Source organism: Puma concolor, chromosome A2 (assembly GCF_028749965.1).
Source record: "Puma concolor isolate L17-30 chromosome A2, mPumCon1.1.hap2, whole genome shotgun sequence".
NCBI classification, from domain to species: domain Eukaryota; kingdom Metazoa; phylum Chordata; class Mammalia; order Carnivora; family Felidae; genus Puma; species Puma concolor.
Window position 1 is genome coordinate 11981832 of NC_141668.1, and position 12909 is coordinate 11994740.

Below are 12909 nucleotides of genomic sequence, written 5' to 3' on the forward strand. Positions count from 1 at the left end.
TGTTTTTACATTCTACACATGAGTGAAGTCATATGCTAGTTGGCTTTCTCAGTCTGGCGCATTTCAGTTAGCATGATACGCTCTGGGTCCATCCACATTGTCATATATTCATGCCCAATTTTATTCCAACTCTGCACCTGTGTCTTTAACATCAGCATCTGTCATCAGGGTCACTTTGTGGATCATCCAACAAATTTGCTAAAACACAACCTGTTTGCCTCCTTTTAGGTTATTTGAAAGGCAACACCTTTGAATCAATGTATTATCCTGTAGTGAATCATATTACAAGCTACAAGTGCTCTTCATATAACATGAGGATATTTGTCTTTTTAATTTATTCCTTACAGGTAACTTTTGAATCTAATCACTGTTATTTAAAAGAAGTTAAATTCCAAACTCCAAGATGTTGCCTTTGAGTGCATTCACAAGATTGACTCAATTTAGTGATTCAAGTTACTGATTTTTTGTTTACCTTCTCACACCAAAATGACCTAAAGCACCTTTATTTTATTTGCATCAGCCTCCACGCACTTAAAGAAGTTAATGCTCTGCTTTAACTTAATGCTCAGAGCATCATCTTATTCTTATGTTCAGTGTCCCCTAAGTAGGTCTTTGTCCTATACTTTTCATTTCCTTCCTTGCTCCCCGGGCTGTGCAAATCTTTGCTTACACAGCTTTCCGGATTCAGCTCTTCTAGAAACCTTATTTTTTAATTCACTGTGCTCTTAGCACATTTTTCTTATTCTTCTAATGGTTATAGAGATTTTCGTCTGTATATTTTACCAAGCAGTTTTCACTCATACTGAATAATTTAAATATTTTTATTGTCACCTTTTACATATTCATGTCTTATGTCCCTGTGTTGGTGGTTAATTACGTGAGGTAGGAAGCATGTGTTATGATTTGTAGCATCCCAGGTAAGTTCATTTCATGTAAGAGATGCTCAGCCTTAAGGAGGCTGTGAGAAACTGCTTAAATTTTGAAAGTCTGTTTATTATTTGTATAATGAAGAATGCTAGACCCAATGATCTTCAAGCCAGTCTCAGTACTAGCTCTCCAAAGCCAATTTGGTTGTTGAGCATTACTCATATATCCCACTAGATGGTACCAACACCAAATAAACGTTTCTTGAAAAAACTGACCATTTTTAAAAGCGAGTTAGAGAAATGAATAATCAGAACAGGTAGCCTATTAGGCACAGCAGTTATAATTTGTGAAAGAAATTATAGTAAATCATAGATCTTTTTTCCACTTTAAAAAAAGTTTATTAATTTTATTTTGAAAGAGAGGGAGCATGCATGTGCACTTGGGGGAGAAGGGCAGAGAGAGAAGAAGAGAGAGAATCCCAAGCAGGCTCTGGGCTATCAGCTCAGAGCCCAACACAGGGCTCGATCTCAAGAACCGTGTGATCACAACCTGAGTTGAAAACAAGAGTCAGTCACTTAACCAAATAAGCCACCCAGGCGCCCTTCCCACTTTTAAAACTGGAGAGATATTTAGTAATAAATGGCTTAATGCATAGCCCGGAGGACACATTTGGAGTAATGTTTATGGAATCAACCCCAAATACCTTATTAAGCAAATATTTACTGAGCACTGTGTGAGCGTTGAGACCACACAAAGACAAACCATATGTGGATGCTTTTAAAAGGATAATGAGACATAAAAAAAAATGTAAAAACCATAATACAAGTAAAAAATGAGAACATTCAGAGGGTGCAGATGCAATTTCCAGCTAAAGAAATTGGCAGTGGTCTTCAAGGGAATTGGGGTATTTTAGATTAATTTTGGGTTATGGGTTCAATTTGTTGTATCATAAAATAAAAAGCATGTTGAAGCAGAGAGTGGAGGTATCGAATTTCAAACTAAGGTCTTTGGACTTCATTCAGCAGATAATGAAACAAAATTGAGGACTTTTCCACAGTTTCATGATCGGCACTGTGTTTTCAAGTTATGTCTGCGCACAGAAAGACTGCATGATCTCACCTGTGTGTGAAATCTAAAATAGACAAACTCATAGAAGCAGAGAGTAGATAGCGATCGACAGGGGCTAGGAGAAGGGGGAAATGGGGAGTTGACAGTCAAAGGGTGCCCATAGCTAACAATACCGCATTGTATACTTAGTTTTTGAGAGGACAGATCTTATGTTCAACACTCTTACCACAAAAATAACAATAATTCATAGTAATAGCAATAATAAGGGGGGTGGGAGGAAGCTTTGGGAGGTGATGGCCATGTCTATGACCTTGACCGTGGTGATATACTTTCACATGTACACTTATCCCCAAGCTCATTGAGTTGTATACATTAATCACATACAGCTCTTTAGACGTCAATTATTCTTCAATAAAGTGATTTTTTAAAAATACATCTGCTTGGGTCGGGGGTGGGGGGGACTACTTGATGAGAATAGGAGGATGGGGATAGGGTGAAGGAATATGCTGGCATTTTCACGTGAGGGCTTGAGACAGCTTAAAGGTCAATGGAGGCAACAGGGACCAAGCACATCAGGCAGGGAAGGTAGCGAAAGATGGAGTGAAATGGAGGGCAAGACAAATTAGAACAAAGATAAGAACTGGATAACAACTGGAGAAAACTGGAGTCCGTTTTGCTCATGTGGGTTACAAAGGAATTTGAAGCGGATTAATGTGAACCTCTTGAATGTTAAAAGCAGACGCTATAGTTTCTCTCTCCGTAAACCCAGTGTTTCTGGTCAGCAACAGCAGCCCTTCCCAATTTCTGTTCCCGTAGCATGCAACGTGTTTACTGAGGATTGAAAAAGCTCCGAGATCTGGTGAATAAGTGTTATGATTGGAGCACCATCTAATGCAAACAACCCATGGCTCGGTCCCTGTTGAGACTGCTAGTAATAGGGACAAAATGTATAGATCTTTGGGATTCCTGAGGAACCTTTTAAAGACCTTGGGAATCGTTGGGGGAGGCAAAGCATGCATGGTCCCAGGAAACTTCTTAGTTCATTTTTCTCGGAAGCACAGACTCTCCCTTACTTCAGTTCAGCTGAGATGAACAATGTGGATCAAACGTCCACATCCCAGGTGCAGTGGTAGATGCTGGGGACACAGAGGCGAGTAAGACATGATTCCTGCTCCTCTGAGCTCAGAGAAGAGAATATGGTGCAAATGGTTGTGACTCAGGCAGGAAAGGGAGCTACTAGGTGGTAATCTCCCTGAAGGAGATGATGCCTAAGCTGAATTAGAAGAAAGGGAGAAGAAACAACAACAACACTCATCATATAAAGCTGGAGAAAGAAGATGCTTTAAGCCCAGGACATTGCCAGAGTAAAGGTCGGGTGGCTCAAACAGCATTTGTATTGTAGAAACTACAAGTTCGAGAATATGAAGTGCCAGGTGGGCGTGCCTGGCAAAAATGCTGGAGAAGCAGGTGCTGAGGCAGGAAGCAGAGGCAGGAGCACATCACAGAGAGTCTCTGACCAAGCTAAGGACCACGTTCTTGCAGACAGCGGATGGAAACACTGAAGTGTTTTTAAAAGGAGTATGACAGGGGGGCTGGGTGGCTCAGTTAGTTAAGCATCCGACTTTAGCTCAGGTCATGATCTCACTGTTAGTGGGTTCGAGCCCCACGTCAGGGTCTCTGCTGACAGCTCAGAGCCCGGAACCTGCTTTGGATTCTGTCTCCCTCCGTCTGTGCCCCTCCCCTGCTTGTGGGTGCTCTATCTCTCTTTCTCTTTCTCTCAAAAATAAATAAACTTTTTTTTTTAAAAAAAAGAGGAGTATGACAGAAGCACAGCAGCATTTTAATTCAGGGGGATTATTCTATCCTAGAAACAAGCAATGCAGCATTTTTATGCAGGCAAAAAAAAAAAAGTAGAAGATATGAGTTAAGTGGAAAAGGAGAGGAGGACCAGGTGAGGAGGAAAAAAGACAAAAACGTGGAATCCCTCCTAGACAAACACTTCTTAAATTCTGTATCTGTACCTCCAGATTTTTTTCTTTAGATTATTATTGACCACACGGTCTCAGTAGACGTGGAATCTTTCCATGTCTTGGGCTAACCATGAATCAAAAGGGAAACGTTCCCCACGTTAAATACGTTTTATGTAGAGTTTTAATAGCTGCTTTAGCTGCTCTTGCTTCTGAGCCCCACCGTTACCATGACAACATTCCTAGCCAAAGGTGAGGTGGATGAAGTTGCGCTGGTCTAGAAGATTTGCACCGCTGTTTGAGGCTTCAACATTTTTAACGTCAGCTAAACCAGAGACAACCTTTGTGTGCACACGGTCATATAGCCGAAGTCTTACGTAACCTAAATTTCATGCTTCGGTGTAACGTTTCCCTCTGTACAGACTTAGGGTCATAATTAGTCCAGTCCATAACTGGCCCAGTCCATAGATGCTTCTGGACCTCAGAAGAATGTGGCAGTGAACAAAAGTAAAGAAGCACGATCATTCTGTATACATTTACTACTCATTGATCTTGATGTAAGACGAGTGCATCACGTGAGAAGCAGCACGTGTTACATTCAAAATGTAACAGCCGCCTCAGTTCTGTCAAATACTGCCGGGCTCTTAAACTTACTGATTTATTTAATCTTCTAATTTGTTTTTAATGTGTGATTTCTGTTTTTGAGTGAGAGAGAGAGAGCATGAGCAGAGGAGGAGCAGAGGGAGGGAGGGAGGAGGGAGGGAGGAGGAAGGGAGGGGGAGGGGGAGGGGGGAGAGAGAGAGAGAGAGAGAGAGAGAGAGAGAGAGAGAGCGAGCATCTTAAGCAGGCTCCACACTCAGTGCAGAGCCAGACACGGGGCTCCATCCCACCACCCTGAGATCATGACCTGAGCCAAAATCAAGAGTCGGACAATCAACCAACTGAGCCACCCAGGTGCCCCCATTTGATTGATATTTGACCTATCTACTTTCTCCTCTGCATCCTAAAGCTTATTAATTCTGCCTCCTTTTCTGTCTTTGCATGGAAGTATGCATATGCCATATATGCATGTATTTTTATAGGATCCTCATGCACATCATTTTTGTAATTAGTTATTTGTAAACTATTTTTTTTTTGCTCGACAATATATCATGAGCCAATTTTCCTTGCCATTTTTTTTTTAGGTACAACATTTTCCATCATAAGGATAAGCCATATTTTACTCCATCTAACTATTTTTTTAAACACTCTGGGGTTTTCTTTTTCCAATTCTTCTGTTATAAACAGCGTTGCACTAAACATCCCATTAATTATTTCCACACAAAGGCATAAATGTCTACATTGGAATGATTAGTTCACAGGTCTGACTTTATGCCAGCTTTATTTGGCCTTCTTTAAAAAAGAAGTTTACTCTTTTTCCAGCTACTCTGGCTCTCACTACAAACCTCTGCACTCAATATTCCTTCCGCCTATAAAACTTTTGCCCTAAGTCAAAGTAAACTAAGTGCTTTATCGAGAAGTTACTTTGTGCCAAGAACTAATCTGAGGACTTTCCCCATATTGATTTATTTAATCTTCTAAACGAGACAATGAAATAGGTACAATCATTTTGCCCAAGTTTATACAACAGGAACCAGCTTCGAGACAGGTCACTTGGTCCCAGAGTCTGCACTTTTCAGTCACGATGCTCTACTTGTCATGACTGGCTCCCTCTCCAGGTTCAGGCTTTGTGCAGAACACCTCCTCTGTCTAGACCTTCCAAGATGGCTGACTCCAAACTATTCCCCACCACACACCATCACCACACTGCTCATCCGCCATTTACCCTGCCTGGCCCACTGCCCCAAATCTAGTCTCTGACAAATAGCAGACCTGTGCCAGTATTAACTTAACATGCTAGCAAGAGAAACAGCAGACAGGGGACAAATGAGGTTATTCCAAAGGCACTGCAGAACAGAAATGCATACTCTATCAGTAAAAGAGTAGCTATGTAATTATTAAGTTAGATACAACGAGGCCTGGTGAACTTTTTACACATCAGCTTTGGTTTAACTTCCCTAAGGAGGCTGCAAAATCATAACATCTCACCAGTGTCTGCAAGTTGACCTCTAACCCTATGGAGCTCTAAACTACGTAGCTTTGTCTGCTGTAAATTGTTAGCTGTCAAACATGTGGCAACATTCTCCAAGAACGTTACATTAGGATCAAGCAGGCTTATTAGAAAAGGGTCTGCATAATATCAAAAAAAAAAAATCAAGAAATTGTCATTTTTCTGTTTTCTAATCTGAGATCGTTTTTAATTAACAAACAATTTTTTTTTAGTTTATTTCTTTTGAGGGGGAGAGAGAGAACGAGCTGGGGAAGGGCAGAGAGAGAAGGAGAGAGAAAATTCCAAGCAGGCTCCACGTTGCCAGTACAGAGCCCCATGCAGGGCTCAAACTCAAGAACCGTGACATCATGACGTGAGCTGAAACCAAGAGTCAGATGCTTCACCGACTGAACTACCCAGGCACCCCTGATCTGAAATAGCTTTAAAACAACAACAACAACAACAACAACAAAAGCTGTGTGTGCACATACAGAGAGGACTGCTTCTTACCTCATCATCCTAGACCTTCAACTGGATGAGTTATCCACTGAGAATTGGTGGGGGTGGGGGGTGCGGATAATGGGGGAGGATTTGTTGTTAAGCACAAACATATTATAAAGTATATCTTGCGGAATGAGGTATATGGGGGTTCTAGGCAACCAAAATGGAGTAGCACATGGGGCATTTGTGGTTTTGAGCAACCAAGTTCAAACTGCTCCCTGCTCCTGGTAACAGTGTCTTATGTCTGGAATGTTTTTTGCCCAAGTAGCCATATGTCTTGCTCCCTAACTTCTTTGCCTATTTGCTCCAACTTCACTTTCTCAGTGACGGTTTTGGTAACCATCCTATTTAACATTTCAAATCTCCACCAACACTTACTACTACACTTCCCATGTTTCCTTCCACCATGGGGCTTATTCCAGCTGAATTGGTATAAATATTGGTTTCCTAGGGCCCCCATAACAAATTAGAGCAAACCTGGTACCTTAAAACAACAAATGTACTTTCTTACAATGTTGGAGGCCACAAGTCCAAGACCCAGGGGTCAGCAGACCTGCGCTTCCTTCGAAAGCCCAAGAGACTCTGTCTGTCCTTATCTGCCAGTTTCTGGTGGCTGCAAGAGTCCCTTGGTTTGTGGAAGCTTCCATCCAAGCTACCTCCATGTTCACACGGCCTTCTCCTCTGCCTTCGCCCCTTCTCTGTCTTATAACAAACTTGTCATTGGATGTAGGGCCCATAGGGATAATCCAAGATTTCAATTGGAAATCCTTAACTTATTATATTATTAAGGCCCTTTTTCTGAGTCAGTTTATAATCACAAGATCCAGATCGAAGATGGGACAAATCTTTCTGGGAGCCACCTTCCAACCTGTGACATTATGTATATTACATATGCCTTTCGTATGTACAAATGTATTGTCTGCCATCTGTTCCTATCTATGAGGGTCACAAGTTTTTATATTTTGTTTCAAAGATACATTTTTTTATTGGTTTGATGGACTCCATGATGGGTTTGGATGGTCATAACTGAATCCTGAGGCTTGGTCTCTAGGTAAACTGTTAAAACTGACTACCAGAGTCCACATGCTGGTTGCCTGTCCTCAAGCAGCCTTGCTTGAAATGTCTACCTTGCTTTATGTGGCTCCCTTCACAAATGATGCTCCTCTGTGTGCATTTATCTGTAACACTGCTCTATGTATATGATCTTCCCTCTGTTGAGGCTGATCCTATGTTGATCTGATCTGCACCCCCCACTTTGCTTAGCTCATGCGTTGACCTCGCAAAGAGGTCACAGCGACGTTACGGATTCCCATCTGCTCTTTGAAACACAATTTAATAGAATTTGTGAAGAAATCCTACTTCCACACCCTCTCTCACTCAGACACTTATGAGAAATAATAAAGAAACAAACAGCCCTTATACCTGGAGTCTCCCAGATTGCGGTATGTGCAGCTCAGTCCGTACAGGATGGTTTGGGAGGTCTACAAAGACTTCCCAGCTAGTTCCCCCACATAAACTGTAACCAAGTTTTGGCCTGCTTAGATCTTACACTGGCCCAGATCTTGAACAATCAAAGTCTTTTGAATCATGTCAGTTTATCTTCATAACCATTCCAGAAGGGAGGCAAAGCAGGTATTATTATATGTTTACATATGAAGAATCAGGGTTTCAGAGAGTTTAGGTGGTTTGTCCCAGGTCACATGATAAAAACAAATAATTTGTCAGCAGCCAGTTGGCTGTTTTTATCCTGCATTCACTACTTCTGTTTTTTTTTCAATGCATGCATTTCATAGCCTGATAAGACTGTGCCATTATGATTGGTTTATTTGAATTCTCTCAGAAAATAGTCACTTTTCTTTATGTTTTGTTTTAAAAGGAAATATATTTATAACCCCTTCTGTATTGCATCAAGAAACCAAAATATGTTCCAGGAGAATAGAGTAAATCATTTCCATTATGAGAGTCATTCCTTTTGTATATTTATTCTCTACAGTAAGGCAGGCTTGCATTATGTCTTGGTTTCTTTGCTCTCCTGAGGAATATATTCCACATTTGTCCATTGTTATTTTATTGTTTCTCCAGGTATAGCAATTGATGATGCTAATTATACCCCTACACACTTAGTTTCCACACTCCATCTGCTGAAGAAGCATGTTTTCTCTCTAGAGAGATCCTATGAGCTAAGAACAGACCCAGGTCTCAGTTGGGAGGTCTGGGCTTTTGACCTCTGCTCCTCACTGTCTGTGATTGTATGTTATTAACTTCCTAAGCTTCTGTCCTGTAAGTTTATAAAATGTAGCTAAGAATCCTACCTAATGCCTCTTACTTCAGAAAAAAGAGAGAGAGAGAGAGAGAGAGAGAGAGAGAGAGAGAGAGAAAAGACCTTTGAAAACAGTATTTTGTTTTTAGGTGGATGTTGCAAATGGTACAAGTCATTCTATTTTTAACTATTCTAATGGAATGTTTAAATTCCTGCTGACATTAGCATGTTGTATTGACTACAGCTCAAAGTATGGCCAGCCCCTTTGGCCATCGACAAAACTGTGAACCAAGAATGGGCACATCTATACCCTTCTGTGGGTGTGTGGCACGTCTGATCAGAAAACCTGCTATTACTAGGAAGAGTATCAGATAAACAAGTAGGACAACTGAGAATCACTGTGGCATGGAATGGAAATCTGCCAAATCTTAAACTTGGACTAGTTGTCTCTATTTGAGATGGTGTGCTGAGAGATGACGGCCAGGCGGAGTGAAAGCAGATTGAAGAGGAAGGAGAACATTGAGGTCAGAAGAATAGATGACTAACGAGGGCAACATTTCCTTCAACAAATAGTATATTTGATGATATTTATTTATTTCTCACTTATTTTGTGCTTATCTACCAGAGGATACAAATAAACACAGACATACTGTAAATCTAGAAGGGAAATGTGAAATTCATTACCAAGCAACAGTATAAGTTATGTTGGAAGACAAATGATAATTGTATTAGGTATAGTTCGTGTGCAGATAACAGAAAGCACTCTAGCTTTTTGAAGCATAAATGTATGAAATACAGGGAACCAGCTACTTACAAAAAGTGTTGGGGAAACTAAAGGAGCAGTCTCTAGTCTCTGCCACCAAGACTGACTCCCCAAACAACATCCAGGATGAGATTGTTGAGGACATTGCTACCTCTGTCTCAGTTGGGAAGCCATCCCAAACCTGTTGGCCCACAACCCTTCATGCTTGCTAGATCCCCAAACAGCTAACGCCTATGCTGCCAACTTGCTCACCCACTAACACAGTTGGGAATTTAGACACAGTCTCAGAAACCCCATTTTAGGTCTTAGCCAAAAAGGATTCTCTATACAAGGGGTATGACCTTAGACCACAGACCACATGTGCAGATGCAGACCTCACAACATAGCCAAGCACCTGGGCTGATGGGGATGTGGTGATGTCATGATGAATGATGACATGAGTAGTATCAGTTCAGGCATTAAAGGAGAAAGAATGGAGCGCTGAAACAAGTAATTTCTTTCTAATAATTTGTAATTGACTAGTCCAACCGGATAGCTTGGCAATAGGCCAATTTCTTCAGAGCCTCTTTGACCTCTCTGTTCCTTAGGCAATAAATGAAAGGGTTGAGAGCAGGGGTGACAATGGCATAGAAGATGGAAATTACTTTGTTCATGTTGAAGGCATGGATGGCTCGGGGCCTGGCATACATGAAAATAGTGGCCGAATAAAAGATGGTTACCACCACGAGGTGGGAGGCACAGGTAGAGAATGCTTTCTGCTTTCCGGTGGGCATGCGTAGAACGGTAACCAGGATGCATCCATAGGACAGGACGGTGATAGAGAGGGGGATGAGAAAGATGACCAGTGCCAGGACAAAGTCCACCAGCTCAGCTACAGACATGTCTGTGCAGGAGAGGTTAAGAACTGGAGAGATGTCACAGAAGAAGTGATTGATGACATTGGGGCCACAGAAACTGAGGCGGGAGATGAAGTAGATCTTAGCCAAGGAGATGCCAAAGCCAATGGCCCAGGAGCCAAGAGCCAAGTGGAAGCAGAGCCTATGGCTCATAATCGTGGGGTAGTGGAGTGGACGGCAGATGGCCACATAACGGTCATAGGCCATGGCCGCAAGGAGCACACATTCTGTGCACATGAGCGCAATGAAGAAGTACAGTTGTATCATGCAGTGAGTGAAGGAGATACTATTGCTCACAGACCAAAAACTAAATAGCAACTTAGGTACTGTCACAGAGATGTACCAGGTCTCCAGGAAAGACAGGTTGGCCAGGAAGAAGTACATAGGCTTGTGCAGTGGCCGGTTCTGTTGCACCAACAAGATGATGACCATATTTTCAGCCACTGTCAGAGCATAGGCGATGAGGAACATCAGGAACACTGCTACTCGCATGGCCCAGCTCCCAGGGAATCCCACAAGAATGAACTTGGTGACCTGAGTCTGGTTCTCCACTTCCATATTAGAGACACAAGACTTAGCTCTCCTGGTGGGGGGAGGGGGGGGGGAGGCGGGGCGGGGAAGGAGATCACTTGGTCAGAGTCCATAGTCCAGATAGAATCATCCATCCTTTGCCTTCTCTGATGAGCAATAGTAACATAGCATTTATTCATAATACAGTATAGGCTAAGCCATACACTGGGTACATTATGCACTAATGTAATTAAATCTCACATAGCCTCTACATGTTGTTATACCCATTTTACTGACAAAGAAACTGAGTTTTGGAAAGACATTAAGCAACTTCCCAACTTCCCATTGGTAACAGGGCAGGAATCACATTGAAGTCTACGTCTAAAGCCTACGCTCTAATATCCTACACTGCCTTGCCATTCAACAGGATCCATTCTCCAAGTTTCATGTTACCACTGCCAATTCCAAAGGATATGTGTGGTGCTCCTGGCCCACGTCTACACAGTATTTTGGACGTTCTTTCTTACAACTCACTTACCCCTCACATACCATTTCATCCTTTCCCTCTACCATGAAGGGAATGCAGCTGTCACCAGCTGATGATGATCACGTGAGGTACGTGAGTGCTGAGATCAGGTTATGTTTTTGGTGTTAAAGACCTGGCTGTCAGTCAAGTACCAGGTCTGGCCTGGTTTGCTATTTGACCTTGACATCTTATCCTCCCTGAAACCCAATTTTCTCTTTTGTAACGTGAACACTAATATTCATTCAGCTTGTGTCACTGTGGATGAAAACCCAAATGAAACAATGTGAATGAAATATTACATAAACTGTAAGTGACAACACATGTGAAGGGACTTTTGCCTCCTATTAGGGCACTAGGAAGGGGGGCCTGGGCTAACAGGAGGGAGGAGAGGAGCAGTTGTGAGCAAGCAGAATGGAGAGCAAGCACAGGCTTTGCTCTCAGGGAGCTGTAAGTCCTCTCAGGCGGGGCTGGAATCTCCGGGAGGAGAGTTTTTGAAATAAGCAAACATGGAGTGCCTGGGTGGCTCAGTTGGTTAAGCCTCTGACTTCAGCTCAGGTCATGGTCTCACAGTTCATGGGTTTGAGCCCCACATTGGACTCTGGGCTGACAGCTCAGAGCCTGGAGCCTGCTTTGGATTCTGTCTCCCTCTCTCTCTGCCCCTCCCCTGCTCGCACTCTGTCTCTCTCTCTCAGAAAAATGAATAAACATTAAAAAATATTTTAAATATATATATAAAATGAAATAAGCAAACCAAAAGAAATGCATAATAAAACTTGAGATATTCTGTATGAAGATGAAAACATACAAAATGATATGAATGTGATCAGAGGATGTTCTCTGTGACCTCTGAGGAGGTGACTTAGGCAGAGAAGGATTCCAGGGACCTAGCCCTTTGAGTTGCTGAGGAGGGACAGCGCTGCCTGAGTGGGGCCACCGCTGTGTACTGTGTGTGCATAAGATAACTCTGTCAGGGCACAAGTCTCTGGAAGTGAGACTGGTGGTGAGCTTGGTTGCAGGCTGTTCAGAGAAGGTTGTGGTAGCCCTGAATACAGTGGTTTCAGAGAGGTGGGTAGATTTCAGATGCGTTTTAGAAAAATCTTTAATGGTAATTGATGGGTTGAGTATGGAAGATAAGGGAAAGAGAGAAATGAAGGAGGAATCTCAACATATGGCTTGTTCCAGGGAAGGGACACCATTTAGTAAGATGGGGAAAACTTGGGATGTTTACAGGCATTTTCCTCAGCATTGAAGAAATGGCGATGGGCAAGAATTTGGTAGGGTGGTGTTTTGATTCATTTTCATATGAAGCTTGAGCAATCAGTCCAGGATATTCTCTGACGATAATTTATTGAGCACGCACTAGGTGCTGAGAAGTTTGCTCAGTACTGAGTGCTTTTCATACAACATCCAATTTAATCCACGAAATAATACTAAGCAGGTATTGCTTCTAACTTCCCAGAAG

General features: G+C 42.2%; 1 protein-coding gene across 1 annotated transcript; it reads right to left on the reverse strand.

Annotated features, from left to right (window-relative positions):
* Positions 1-10033: 10033 nt before the first annotated feature.
* On the reverse strand, positions 10034-10969 carry OR6B1 (olfactory receptor family 6 subfamily B member 1). The gene has a single exon (XM_025929881.1). It carries the CDS (start codon positions 10967-10969, stop codon positions 10034-10036), a length of 936 nt encoding a protein of 311 aa, XP_025785666.1.
* Between the last annotated feature and the right edge of the window lie 1940 nt (positions 10970-12909).

Coding starts and splice junctions, on each gene's coding strand:
- OR6B1 (XM_025929881.1), bottom strand. CDS start 10,969: ATGGAAGTGGAGAACCAGACTCAGGTCACCAAGTTCATTCTTGTGGGA.